Below are 14,633 nucleotides of genomic sequence, written 5' to 3' on the forward strand. Positions count from 1 at the left end.
TCCCTTCTTCACAGATCTGACAAGTAGATTATCTGTTGCTTTACAAATTTGCTTATTTAGACATACACGTATGTCTAAATCATGAGCCCATTTTGAGATTATGTTGGTGGAGGGTGTTAGATGTTGGTCAATGCCTAGTTTCTATCATACTATTTTACAACAATGTTTGTCAAATAGTGAGTTCTTATCCTAGAATCTTGAGGCTTTGGGTTTATTAAACAGTAGAGGACCTGCATTCAAATCTCAACTCTTGTACCTATCATCTATTTCATGTTGGGCCAACTTCTTTGTGCCTCAATTTACTCATCTCTAAAATTAGAAGGTTGAACTAGACAATGGTTAAAGTAATTTCTAGTTTTAAGTCTATGCATTTATGATGATAAGTTTTAGGACCACTTCATTTGCCCCATAATATCTATTACAAGCTAAGATTGTCACTAACAAATTGTAGAAGTATACATCAAGTCTAAAAATATAAGAGATCAATATACCTCTAAAATCACTTAGCACAAATGTTATCTTGATCAGCCTAGGTGAACATTTCTGTCTGCTTGACTGAATAATTTTTATAGTAGAGATGAATATTAGTACTGGAACCAGAAATTCCATCTCTTGGAGTAAGTACTTTCTCTTTCTAAATAGAGGTAGGAAATATTAAGATGCTCTATACATTGATAACTTTTCCAGTGACACATGAAGTACAGAAAATGAAACTAGTATTATCCATGTCATAACTATTTGTGATATAAGTGTGGTGACAAAGTTTCCTATTGTAATGTCGTTTGTGAGGGTGTGTGGAGTCAGGTAGGTGTCCATAAATAGGCTCTCTGTTCCTGGACAGTTCTACCTCTTGCCAGAAGTAGATCATTGCATGCAACACTAGAGGTATAGCTCAAGAAAAGATGGATCTCCTGGAGAACCCATTAGAACACCCAGAGAAATTTCACATTTCAGAAGATTTGGGCTTTATTCTGGAAGATCCATTGGTAAGATATGGAATTTAAACATGTAGCAAAATGCTTTTGTTATCTGGGTTCCATTTGATTTAACTCTGTTGATAAATAATGGCATGTATAAAGAATATCTTTTTTGATTCTGGTCTTGTAAAGCTTTTATAGCAAATTGGAAGAACAGAAATGTTATTTATTTGAGAAAATCAACAGTGTTCAGAGGAGTTGGAGTTGGAAGCTATTCCAACCACTTGAACTTATAGGATTAAAACCTGATGATTAGAAAGATAAAATGACTTTCCTGAAGTTAAAAAAAAATACTAAATGGAAGATAGAAACCAGGATGGGATTCTCTCTCCTGATTTTGGATCCAGGATACTAACATTCTGTGTAGTTGATAAAGTAATCAAATATAAATCAAAATAGTTGGTATGTTAGTTTTGAAGCTAGTCAAGCAAATCATTTTACTTACCTATTCCTTAATAGGGAAGTTATTTCAACAATTACCCTTGAGTTGCAGTGGGCACAGCAAGTCTGAATTTGAATTCATAAGACTGGGCTTTGAGCTCTGACTCAGAAATTATGAGTAATTATGTAATTCTGAGCAATCATTCCCTCTCACACAGTGATAGGGAAGATGAAATAAGATAATGTATACTGTTTAGAGTTTTGTTAATAATAATAGCTTAGAAGCATAACACTCTCTAATGCTTCTAAAATGCTTATTTCATAGGAATATGTTTATCTCTGTTTTACAGAGGTTCAAAATGGCTAAGTGATTTTCCCAGGGTCACATGGGCAGCGAATGTCAGACTGGGGATTCAAATTCAGGTGCTCTGATTTCTACTCTAGTGTACATTCTTTATAGTATGTTGCCTTACTGTTAGAAGTGAACAAAAACATGTGTAAATTTTCATTAAGAAAAGACGATAATGGTAAACATGTTAGTGATATCAGCATTATAATATCCATGTCTTAAGAACTATGGTCGTAAGCATTTTGAGTTTTGTAAAAGAAGGTGTGAATAACCACAGTATGAACAAACCAAAAAAAATCACTATATAAACAAACCAAACCACATTTTGAAAAATGATCTGTAAATCAAAAGAAGTACTTATACATATTGAAAAGGACATATGTTATCTATTTAAACAGATTCAATTTATATTTTTGAGAATACAAATCTGTCAGGTTATGGGTTAAATTAATATCACTATTTGTTAATAGTTTGTTAAGTTTCTGAATGAAGTACAAAAATTTGAGACAGACTTGGAAAAGTCAAGCTTAGCTACTAAGAGTTTCAAAATTCCTGTATATTAAATGAATATTCTTTTCTTGATAACTAGATTAACAAGCCAAATCTAGATTTCCAGGAGAATCTTACTGAAAAAAAGTGTATCATTCACCAAGTTGAAATTTTAAAGCAGGATGAGACATTTACTTAGGAACCTGGGATTATTATGAACTTTAAGGCTGAAAAATACTTTAGATACCATTTAATCCCACTTCTTCATTTTATAGAGAAGGAAACTCAGACTCAACAAGATTAAAAGTAACTTGCCCAAGCCTCTATTGATTATATGTCTTAGTGTTAGGATAGAAATATAATTCCCTCCTTCCAATACAGTCCTCTTTTCCCTGTATCAGGGTCCATGTATTACCTCTTTTGAAGATCTAATGACATTTACATTTTAAGCAGTATGTCTTGTTCTGTGGCCTTGCTGAGCCTCAGTTTTCTTTCTTATAAAAAAGGAAATTTTATTTTCTCAAATACTTTTTGGCCAACAAGTAACAGGAAGAATTGGGAAGATGGGAAGAATCAGAACTTCCCTAAATCCCACTCTCTACATTCTTCAAAAATTGCATCATTTGGGTAATCTCCAATTAGATATATTCTGTGTACTCATGCTGACATTCTGATTTTGATAGTGCTCATATTGTAAGCAGAGAAGGTAGAAATCACTACCAGATGGTGACATAGCTTGACCAGAAACAATTCAGGATTGTCTACTATTAAACAAAGGAGAGTAAATCATCTCCCAAAAATTTTTGGGTATCACATTTTGAGAGTAGCCCATGATTTTTCAAAAGAAGTCCTCAATAACTAAAAAGAAGTGGCCCAAATTATCACCTGTAGTCAGATTCTACTCTGTATTAGCAATTTAGACAGATGCAAAAAGAAGGGGAAAAAATTGAATTGGTAGTATTGATGACTCCATCAATGATGAAGATAAAGAGTCCAGTGGGGCTGAAGTAACTGGGTGGGTTGAAAGGAGCAATGCTGATTCAGCATAGAAAACAGTAAGAGCTCTGTTCTTAGAGGCAGAAGATAAGACTTTGAATTTACCTTGCCATGATTCTTGTGTCATCCTAAGCAAGCCATGTTACTCCTCTGAACCTCGATTTTCATTTGATCAATGGATATAATAAAACTTGCCCATCTACTGCTCATTGATTATTGTATGAAAAATACATTATAAGCCTCAAATACTTCTACAAATGTGAGTCATTTTTATGCCTCTGTAGAATGTCCAATTCAGAAAAGGTTTTAGAACATTTAATATTTTAAGAGGTCATTAACTATCAAAAACTTGCTTTCATTCTCCTATCTTCCCTATTTCCTATAGCTGTCACAGACAGTCATCATTTCAGTCTCTCATGCCCTACACCTCTGAAGGACAGTGCATGAATTCTGTAAGAAATCCAAAAGGTTATACTACCCACTTCCAGAAATAGAGGTTCTAGAATCATAGTGAAGGTTAACCCTTTTTTTTGGACATGACCGATGCAAAAATCTATTTTGTTTCACAATGCAAACTTGATCATTTTCGATAGCAGGAACAGACAGGGAATGGAAATGGATGTTTCTTAATAGAAAAATATAAACTTTAAAAAAACATACAAAAGGCGATGAATCAATAGTAACTGAAACACTTGGAGTTCTGTTGAGGAGTTTGCAATTGAGCCAAAGGATGAATCAGATCTGATAAGCGGAGGTCATGAGAGAGGGTGCAGAACGTTCCAAGTGAAAGGCAGAGTAAGAACTAAGGTACAAAGGTGAGTGAATAGGGTACATGCTGAAGATAGTCAGGGGATGGCCATGTCTAGAGTGGAGGAATGAGGAGGAATCTAGTGGTGGTAGAAGGTATGGATTTGAAAAGGGCAAGAGACTCAGATGAAGACATTGACTGGGAGACTGTTAGAATGATGGAATCCTATTGATAAGGGAACAAGATGAGTAAATTGCATTTTTATTCTTTCTATCAAGGAGGAACTGCCTGATCGCTACCAGCTCTGGGTAAAGCTTGCAAAAAATCTGTCCTCTCTGGTGGAGAAAGGTCAATTTCGGAAAGAAGCTGAGCAGGTTTGAAGTTTATTCTCCACTCATCTTTTTATCATGTTTTTTTGTAATCTTAGAAAAGCCATTTTTGACTGTATGCCTAAATTTCTTCTTTTTCCTGGAAGCTGCCAGAACTTAGTATTGATCAACTCCAAGAATACAAGGAACAGCGCCTCGCACATCTGGCACTGTCAGTCATCACCATGGGCTACGTGTGGCAAGACAATAATGTCAAAGAGGTTTGGAGATCTTGCTTTGGAGTCTTTCATTTCAGCTTTTACATACCCAACCTTTGTCCATGTTAAAACCTCCATTTTTTGGATTTGTCACAACTTCAGTTTTTCTGGTATGGTGGAAATTATCAGGATTCTCACATCATGCTTAAGTTTAGAACAGAGTACAGTGGAAAGAGTGATGGATCTAGAATTATAACAGGACTTCAAGTCTTAATAGCTTGGGGTTCAGTCCTTCATTTCTGAACTTCATGTTCTTTATCTGTAAAATGAAGACTTTTATAAAGCATATCTACCTTACAAAGTTGCTCTGAGATTGAGGTGAGATAATGAATACAAACTGCTTGTAAGTGGGAACTGTTTTCATTTTTCATAGCTCATCTTGTCTTATGATTTATTAAAAGTCTATTTTCTTTAGTTAGGATTGGGATGCATTGGTCAAATGAGTCAGGGAAGATCATAGATTGAGGAGGAAAGATCTTTAATGTTATATAGTCCAATTCTTTAATTATACCAACAAGGAAACTGAGGCCCATAAAAATTAAGTATGTTATTCCAGTTTACACAGTTAAGGGGTGGAGTTGAAGACGCCAGCTCAGATTCCTAACTTCAAATTCAGATCATATTTTCTCTCTACCGCACAATCTCCAAAGCATCTTTATGTCAATGGAAAGTAATGTTAAAACATACATATGTACATACACACTCCAACAAAAACCCACAGAAAAATTTATTTTAATCAAATATTTTTTATTATTTTTTCAGCATATTCTTAATATTTTGATTTTCAAAGACATTTTCACCTCAAGGACTCATGATCATTGCAATACTCTCCTCACATTCTCTCTGACTTCCATTCTCTCTTTTTCCTTTCTGTCTATCTATATTGATGCCAGAATATTATTTCTCAAGAATAAGAACATAGTAGTTAAAAGAGACCTCAGAGGATATTCATCTAGTTCACTGCTTCTTACTTTGAAGGTGAGGAAATGAAGTCCCAGAAAGAGATGACTGAAAAAAAAGAACCTACTAAATTTCAGATATTATGCTAAGCACTGGGGATCAAATTAAAATCAAGACTCTACCTGCCTTCAGGGAGCTTGCATTCTAATGCAGAAGACAATAAAAAATAGGGTGGTCCTTCTCTGGGAAGGAGTTTGATGTAGATGACTGTGAACAGATTCGACATTGAGTCAGAAAGATGAGTTCAAATCTTTCCCTTAGACATTTAATGACAGTGATTCTAGACAAGTCACAAAATCTTTCTGCCTCAGTTTCTTCATCTGGAGTAATAATAGAAAAAAGAAAACCCCCAAAAGGTTCATGAAGAGTCAGATATGATCAAACAATGATTTAAACAAGAACAAGAGCATCATCTCTACAGTGATCTAGATATGCTAGTTCTAATAATAGCAGTAATATGACAGATATTTATGAAGCTTTTTAGGATTTGAGAAGCCTTTTATATACATTACCCTTTTTGATACTTACACTAACCCCGGGGAGTAGAAATTGTACATGTTATCACATTTTATAGATGAATAAATTGAGACTTAGAGGTATTGACACTTACTGATGGTCATACAAGTTATAAGTGAAAGAAAGTGAATCTTCTGGTTCTAAGTCCTCTGATTTTATATTACAGACATTGCAGCAAGCACACTGACACACAGAATGTTACAATAGTTATTGAGTACTTCAAACAACTATTTTGCATTTTGGAAAAAGCATCAAATTGGAATTAGAAGATAGATTTGTACCTTAGATTTACCAATTAATGAACAGGTGATGTTAATGCAGTAATTTCACGTGACTTAAATTGCCTTCTCTGCAAAAGTGGGTGTGTTAATACTTATATTAGCTTCCAAACTATTTCTTTAAGTCTCCCTCAATAATCAGATGCCATAATATACTGTACACACATGTGTGATTATTTATATATGCATATATATGGACATACACATGGTGCTTTTATAATTATGAAGTGCTAATTAACACAACCTGTTACTTTTATTTTTGTAATCTAGAAACAATCACATTTTGGTTACTATGAAGCTGAAGTAGATGCTATTGTTCCAAATATTTACAAATGAATCATAATTTAATTAGGTGCTGCCCAGGAATATTGCTGTCCCTTTCTGTGATCTCTCAAAGAAACTCGGCTTACCTCCAATAATGGTGTATGCAGACTGTGTTTTGGCAAACTGGAAGAAAAAGGATCCCTTAGGGTATGTAGCACTTGCTTAATTGAGCATAGGAACACATTCTCTGTTATTCCCCAATGAAGCTGATCTGAAAGTTTAGCAGACATGATCACTGGATTTTTTGAATTTGAAATACATTACAGATGTATCAAAAAACCTTTATTTTATAGGCATAGAATCCAAGTTTCCAAGAAGTGACTAAAACAGGACCATGGGCACAGGAGTTCATATCTGAAAGGGACCACTGAGATGATCTAGTACAACTTATTCCTGATGAAAGAATTCCCACTACATTTAGCTTTCCATAATGTGAACAACAAATTTGAATTTCCTCTTTTAAAAATAATAAATGGCAATCAGTTCCAGCCCAAAGGGAATACTCAATATGAATTTGAAGAAAGCAACTGCTTCTTGGGATTTCTTGTTCACACTAACCAGGATGTAGCTGGATGATATCTTGCAGAAGAGTTTCTAGAACTCCTGATTAGAGACTTCCATAATAAGAGTTGATTACCATTTCTGTCAGTCCATTCCAGTGCTGGACAGCTTTATATTATGTTTTTCCTTATTCAGAGCTGAAACTTGTCTCTCTTTAATTGCTGCTTTCCATTCCCACTTCTACCTGCTGGGCCTAAGCCAAGAAGGAAGGAAGGAAGGAAAGGAGGGAGGAAAATGTAAGGAAAGAAAGAATATAGGAAAGAAGGGAAGGAAGAAAAGTAGAGAAAAAGAATGGAAGGAAAACAGAAAAGCTAGACTTCTTTTTCATATGAAAATCTTTTAGATATCAGAATACAGTTATTTATCCATCTTTGCCTTATTTTTCTCCTCTTCTGCTTAAGTATCTCCATTACCTACAACCAATCTTACGGTATGTTTTTCAGCCCCTGTTTTATTCTTATCAACATCTTTTCAAAAAACGGAACCAACAACAGAAAATTAAACAAAGAACAAGAAGGAAGGGGTGTTGCCTGAACATTGGCACAAGCTCGAGTGCAGAACATGAAAACATGAAAATATGTTTTGGATGTAGGAATAACATTAATTGAAACTCTAAAGAATTTGAATGTAACAATATTTTTCTCTTTTTGTTTTCTTTCTTTTCTTGGATGCTTCTATAAGGTCTATGACTTATGAGTAAGTATTTTATTTTTTTCCAAGGAATTATTTCAAATGGGAGTAGACTTAGGTGGAACCACATATACACACAGTATACAGGCATAGTAACTGGTTTTTAAAATTACTAGACATGGCAAGAACAAGATAACTCCTACCACTTGTTTATCCTGAGAACATAGTAGGGTAGCAAATAGATTCTTTTTGATTAAATGAGACAAGTTGTAATTTTTTCTGTGGGTTTGTGTAATTAAGTCCTTACAAAGAGAGTTTTCTATCTTAATGTTTACATCTCTAGGTAGATATTATTTCAATTATATGTACAATATTAGTTATGGAATTGATCTTTAAATGTTCACTTCTAGATATAAATAGCATCACTGCTTAAGGCAATTACAGCAAAGTGCTGGACTTGGTTACATATAAGTGTGAGTTCAGATCTTGCCTTTAACACTTTACCAACTTTGAGACTATAGACTAGTAATTACCCAATGTCATTATCTATAAAATGATGGGATTGAAATAGATGACCTCCAATGTCCATCCTAATTCTTACTCCATGATATTTCACATCATTATATTTATTTTGTAATTTCTTCTTGTTCTTAGCAACATGGACACTCTATTTGCATTTCCTGGTGGGGATTGCAGCAAAGGATTCTTCCTAGTTTCTTTACTGGTTGAAAAAGCAGCTGCTTCTGCGATGAAGGTATGTGAGATTGATTTGTTTCTTAAGAGAGTGATATGACAAATTGAATACCTGTAACCACATTCTCTAAAGTCCCTAGTCCAGTGAAACTTTATGGCCAGGAGATGAACTGGGGCTGTTACAGGTTATGCCAGTGAAGGGCAAACACTGACAAGTCATACAAGATGGCGAAGTTTCAAGTAAAAGCTCATTACTGCCTTGTAATCTGTCATTGCTTTCTGTTCCTTTGGGACTGAAATCAAATAAGAGCACCAGAGGTTGTTGGCTCAGGTTGACTTTTGCAGCTAATTATCTTATCAATATGATTGTTAATGTATATAAAGTTTTGGTTTTACTCACTTCATTTTGCATCAGTTCTTACATGTCTTCCTATGTTTTTCTGAAACCATTCTGCTTATTGTTTTTATTGTACAATAGTTCTGTATCTCAATCATATAGCACAACCTGTTCAGCCATTCCCCAATTGATGGGCATCACCTCCATTTCCAATTCTTTTCTATCACAGAAAGAGCTTCTATTAATATTTTGGTACATACAGGTATTTTTCTATTTTCTTTGATCTCTTTGGGATATAAAATATGTATCTCTTGGCTTTAGTTTCAAATTATTCCCCAGAATGGTTAGATCAGTTCACATCTCTGCCAACAATACATTAATGCCCCCATTTTTCTACAGCCTCTTTAGTATTTATAATTTTCTTTTTCTGTCACAGTAGCCAAACTGAAATAACCTTAGAGTTATTTTAATTTAAATTTAAAAAATCAGTTATGATATAGAATATTTTCCCACTATTCTTAGGTCGCTTTTTGGTACTTCAATTGGGCTTGTAATCCAGGTCCCAAATGTTCCTTTTTCATTGGGCAGATTGGTGCCTGAAGAAGCCAATTCTGAACAATAAAATTATCTAAATTGCAAATCATAAAAATATGGACTAATAACATATGAATTTACAAATAGGAGGACTGCATGAACAAAGTGAAAGGTGGCCAGATTACTTGACCCATTTTGAAATTTTCTCAGGAAGAAAAATTAGAATATAATATATGATTTTGAAATTGAGGGTCATGAGTTTTTTCAGTTATAGGAGACTCTGATTTTATTTCCTTTCTTTTACTTTAAGATAATTCCAGATATATTTGAAGCAGTCAGAAAAAAGAACTTGGAGTCCCTCAAAGAAAGTCTCCAATCTGTGGCCTCCTCTGTTTCTGAGGCACATAAAATGTTCCAACTTGTTCATGGTATGTAATGTATTTGGTGAAGTAGTATAGACTCTAAGTTCAAAACTTCTAATGACAAGCATTATTATCAATAGATGGTTGAAGATTAGCTGAGTTAGACAAAGGTGCAAGATAGGAACTGTTCTAGTATCAACTGACCAGATCTTGAGCAATTCAATTTCTTCATCTGCCAAAAGAGATAGTCATCCCAGATTATCTTCAGAGTCTGTTGGAGGGTTTCATAGTCAATGATGTCAATACTAAGAAATAAATGTTATTGCTAACCCCAGGCTAAAAAATATAAAAAATAACTTTAATCCCCATGCAGAAATTACAGATCACTTAAATTCAATTTTCAAAAAAGATGATAAACATCCATTGTGTCCAAGGTCATATGCTAAGTTCCTGGATTAGATATACTGATAGATGAGAACACTTAAAGTAAATGAACAGAAGGTGTATAACATTCTACTCATGATATGTAGATTCAGAACAGATTGGGTGGATCTTTTCTATAGGAATGAAATCTGTAGCAATGAGTTCTTATTTTGTCTGGTAATCAATGAAGGATCATAAGTAGTTCTGAATGAAGAAGAGTGCAATGAGATGATTGGTTAGACAGTGGCATGAAAGATGATTAGGAACAGAGAGATTGGAGGCAGGAAGACTGATTTTAAGACTATTCCTTATTAGTCTATGGAAGAAATGACAAAGAACTAAATTTGAATTGTGGAAATAAAGAAAAACGTGTTTGCGTTCAAGAGAGTGTGTATGGTGAGAGAAGTTGGGAAAGGGGGAAGGTTAGAGATTTCAAAAATAAGGTACCAGTTTGGATTCCAGGTCTAAGGAAAAGATGATTGGGATTGAAGTCTGTGTGATTGGTGATGCTTTCAACAGAAATATAGAAGTTAGGAAAAGGATGCAAAATTTCTTTTCTTCCTTCCTATCTTCCTTCCCTCCTTCCTTCCTTTCCTCCCTCCTTCCTTTCCTCCTTGCTTTTTTTTTCTTTCCTTCCTTCCTTCTTTCCTCCTCCTCCTCCTCCTCCTCCTCCTCCTCCTCCTCCTCCTCCTCCTCCTCCTTCTCCTTCTCCTCCTCCTCTTCTTCTTCTTCTTCTTCTTCTTCTTCTTCTTCTTCTTCTTCTTCTTCTTCTTCTTCTTCTTCTTCTTCTTCTTCTTCTTCTTCTTCTTCTTCTTCTTCTTCTTCTTCTTCTTCTTCTTCTTCTTCTTCTTCTTCTTCTTCTTCTGCTTCTTCTTCTGCTTCTTCTTCTTCTTCTTCTTCTTCTGCTTCTTCTTCTGCTTCTCCTCCTCCTCCTTTTTCCTTCACCCTTCTGTCTTCTTCTTTCTCCTTATCCTCTTATCTCATCATTCTCCTTCTCTTCCTGCTTTTCCTCCTATTTTTCTTTCTCCTCCCATTCTTCTATTTTTCTTCCTCTTTTTCCTCCTCCTTCTTTTCCTCCTCTTCTTTTTCCTTCTTCCTCCCCTCCTCCTCTTTCTTCTTTTCCTCTTTCTATTCCCCATCTTCTTTTGCTCCTCTCCTTCTCCTTCCCCTCTTTCTTTTACTCCTGTTTTCCACCTCCTTCTTCTCTTTCTTTTCTTTGTCTCTCTCTGTCTTTTCCCTCTTTCTCTCACTCCCACCATTTCATTTTGGTTGGGAAGGGTAGAAATGAGGGTGAATTATAAAATTATATTTAAAACACATTGGGTCTGACCTCCTTATAAGACAACCAAGTAGAGATCCAGCAGGTAGTTGTGGGGATAGAAATCATGGGTAGATATGAAATTTCCAAAAGAGGGAATATAAGAAATATTATTTATTGGAGATCAGGGTCATAGGTTTCAAAGAAAACAAGCAGATAAATAGGTAACAGTAAGCCAAACGTGGTGATGCAGTGGAATTCCTCTCTTGTGCTTTGAACATAGGGGACTTCAGTTTGAAAACCGCAAGTCTTCCTTTGTCTATGTCAAGGATAAGAACAGAGGGTTAAATGAAATGGAAGCCCAAATGATCTTCAAAGAGATGTTACTAGTTTTCAAAATGGAAAATTTGAGGCAGACTCTTCTAAGGGTGACGGGTCTTGCTGAGAGGAGGTAGAGAAGAGACTGGAGGGTGGTGCAAAAATCAGAGCCTATTGGGTGAAAGATTTCTAGTGTAAAAACAAACTAGCAATTCTTTAGTTAGGGAGCTTAATTTCATAGTCTTTCTGAAGATGTCACAAAATACAGTGTTGAAAGAACATGAATTGCTTTTTATTTTCACAAGTTAGTAAGGCAGTTAACTCACCATCTTTCTTTCTGTTTCAATCTTTCAACAGAACATGTGAATCCCAATGACTTTTTCAATGTTCTTCGTGTCTTCTTGGCTGGGTATGTGATTCCCTGCTTTTACTAGTTCCTCTAAACAAAGAAACTTCTCTCCACAGAAACACTCTTCCATGACCTCTCAACAACCTCACCTTCTTGCATAATATATTAGAATAACATGGAATTATTTGCAAATTATAGCTCTAGATTTTACTTCTTAGTTGGGTCTTAGTGTGGTCATTTAGAAGGGTCAGAATGATTAATTCTGGTTTAGAAGGAAAATTCATTACTAGAAAGAGTATAATATGCAGTGGAAAGAGCACTGAGTGTGAATTTTTTAACTCTAACAATTATTGCCTGATGAGATACTGGAAAAATTAATTCTCTAGCTAGCTTCAGTTTCCTCATATGTAAAATGTGTATAATGATAATTTTATTGGTACTCTCATTATATAGTTATAAGAATGAGATTAAATAATAATATATAAGCACTTAAAATGTTAATGTATGACTTATTCTTATGGTAGCTACCAAACGTCCTTAGATCTGTATCATCAAAACCATTTTTCCTAAGGAATTGATTTGATTGGAGTCAGGGAGGGTTCATGATAAAAAATCAAAGAGTTAATAGAATTATTTGTTCTCCCTACTTTTTATCTTCATACCTATAAAAATGATTTTGGAAAACTGATGGAGGCAAAAGATTTTCTCTGGCAAACATAAGTACACCTTTTTTCTCTGTTTTGTTTCAGTTGGAAGAATAGCTCATTGTTGCCAAAGGGCCTGATATATGAAGGGGTGTCAGAGACACCCATGGAGTTCGCTGGGGGAAGTGCTGCCCAAAGCAGCATCATGCAGTGTTTTGATGCCCTGCTGGGGATCCAACATACCACTGAAAATGGTAAGTTGGAATTCTGACTGGGATTTGAGATTCAAAAAAAGCTATAAATATAGTACTGTAGAAACAAAGACACTTGAAGCACTGCTTCATTGACATGGGACTTACTGATTGGTAAATCTACTTAAGAAAATGGTCAGAAAGCCAGAGTGCAAGTGAGAAGTTGGGGGAAATCAAGATCCAGTGGCTCCTATGAAAGGCATTTGGTTATAGTGACCTATGGAGATTATCTAACTTCAGAACAGGATGGTAGACTCTTACCTTTCTTCATTAGTATTTCCAGGGTTTAGCAATCACAAAACCATCCCACTCCAATACTTGAACTAATAATTCTAATCAATAATAACAATAATAAAATATATCATCAATAAGTCCAATGTTTAATTGTGCTTTAAGGGTTATTTAATGAATATTTCATGTGATAATCCCATGAAGGTAGGCAGTATGAGGTTAGTATGGCTAGGAAGTAAACAAGACTCAAAGAGGTGAATCTCTGTGCTTAAGGTATTGTTTTTGTCAATTGATGATAGAGATAGGGCTTCTGATTCCAAGTCCTGTGCTCCATTTCTCTGAGCCAAAGTTTCCTCTTCTACAAAGTGGGATGGTAATCATTGCACCATCTAAGATATAGTTTTGCTATGAGGAATATATTTTGTCAATTTTTCAGTGTAGATTGACACCTATTTTATTATAATTATATAGAATTATAATATGGCAATCAGATGCACTACATTGGCTTGCATTTCTTATCCTACTTATGAGTATCATTGATTTCCCTTTCATTCCTTATCCCTCATTTCCATTCTTCTCTTCTGTGACTCCTTAACACCCTTCATCTTCCTCTTCTTTCAGATGAAAAGAGTGCTAAATACCTTGAGGAAATGAGGAACTACATGCCATTACCTCACAAGATCTTTCTTGAGGCAGTTGCCTCTCACTCATCTGTTAGAGATTTTGTCAGCTCCAGTGGTGATACTCAGCTGAAGAAGGCCTATAATGAATGTGTAAAGGCTCTAGTTCATATCAGGAACTATCATCTTCAAGTGGTGAACAAGTATATTATAACTCCATCAAGTGAACAGGAGAGTGCAAAAGGGCAGAAATCATCAGATGATGAGGTGAAAGGAACAGGTGGCACACACCTTTTGGTTTTCCTTAGGTCTGTAAGGGATACAACTAAGCAAGCTCTTTTGGAAGAGAGCTAATGGAACACAAGGTTATTATTACTCATTCAATGAGCACTTATTAGACTTATATTATGTTTGAGGCTAAGCATACTGCACAATAAAAAATATTTGCTCTTAATAATATTACATTCTACTTGTTAATTATGCAGTTAATAGTCTTCTCTCAGTCAATTGATGCATTGCTCAATGAATGAGCACTTAACTATGTATGAGGTGATAAGTTCAGGGAATGCAAAATTTTTATTTGAAAAAGAAACTTTCTTGCCTTCAGGGAGCTTACATTACATATTGAGAAGATTACATGGGAAAATCTAGTTCTGTGAATTCCAAGGAATTGGATGTCTTCCTTCAATGATCACAAGGGTGTTTGTTAGACAAGGGAAAAATGCTTTGTTTTGAATGGAATTGATGTTATGTTGCCAATGTGTTTACATTATAATGTAGTCATGTAAAATTAATAAATAAAAGTTATTTTAATAGTA

At 34.9% G+C, this 14,633-nt stretch overlaps 1 protein-coding gene across 2 annotated transcripts; it reads left to right on the forward strand.

Moving 5' to 3' along the window:
- The first annotated feature begins 842 nt into the window (after positions 1-842).
- LOC141554911 (indoleamine 2,3-dioxygenase 1-like) lies at positions 843-14,633 on the forward strand. 2 transcript variants are annotated; one of them, XM_074287314.1, is made up of 10 exons: positions 843-986; positions 4,219-4,314; positions 4,416-4,529; positions 6,633-6,751; positions 7,847-7,861; positions 8,450-8,549; positions 9,670-9,787; positions 12,078-12,129; positions 12,819-12,967; positions 13,817-14,633. In XM_074287314.1, exons 1-10 carry the CDS (start codon positions 903-905, stop codon positions 14,167-14,169), a joined length of 1,200 nt encoding a protein of 399 aa, XP_074143415.1. In that variant the 5' UTR covers positions 843-902; the 3' UTR covers positions 14,170-14,633. The 2 variants fall into 2 exon arrangements, with proteins under 2 accessions (XP_074143415.1, XP_074143416.1); XM_074287315.1 differs by lacking the exon at positions 4,416-4,529.

The sequence above is a fragment of the Sminthopsis crassicaudata genome, chromosome 2 (genome assembly GCF_048593235.1).
Source record: "Sminthopsis crassicaudata isolate SCR6 chromosome 2, ASM4859323v1, whole genome shotgun sequence".
In the NCBI taxonomy this organism is placed as follows: Eukaryota; Metazoa; Chordata; class Mammalia; order Dasyuromorphia; family Dasyuridae; genus Sminthopsis; species Sminthopsis crassicaudata.

Coding starts and splice junctions, on each gene's coding strand:
- LOC141554911 (XM_074287314.1), top strand. CDS start 903: ATGGATCTCCTGGAGAACCCATTAGAACACCCAGAGAAATTTCACATT. Junction 9,788..12,077: donor AATGTTCCAACTTGTTCATG/GTATGTAATGTA, acceptor ATCTTTCAACAG/AACATGTGAATCCCAATGAC. Junction 12,968..13,816: donor CCAACATACCACTGAAAATG/GTAAGTTGGAAT, acceptor CTCTTCTTTCAG/ATGAAAAGAGTGCTAAATAC.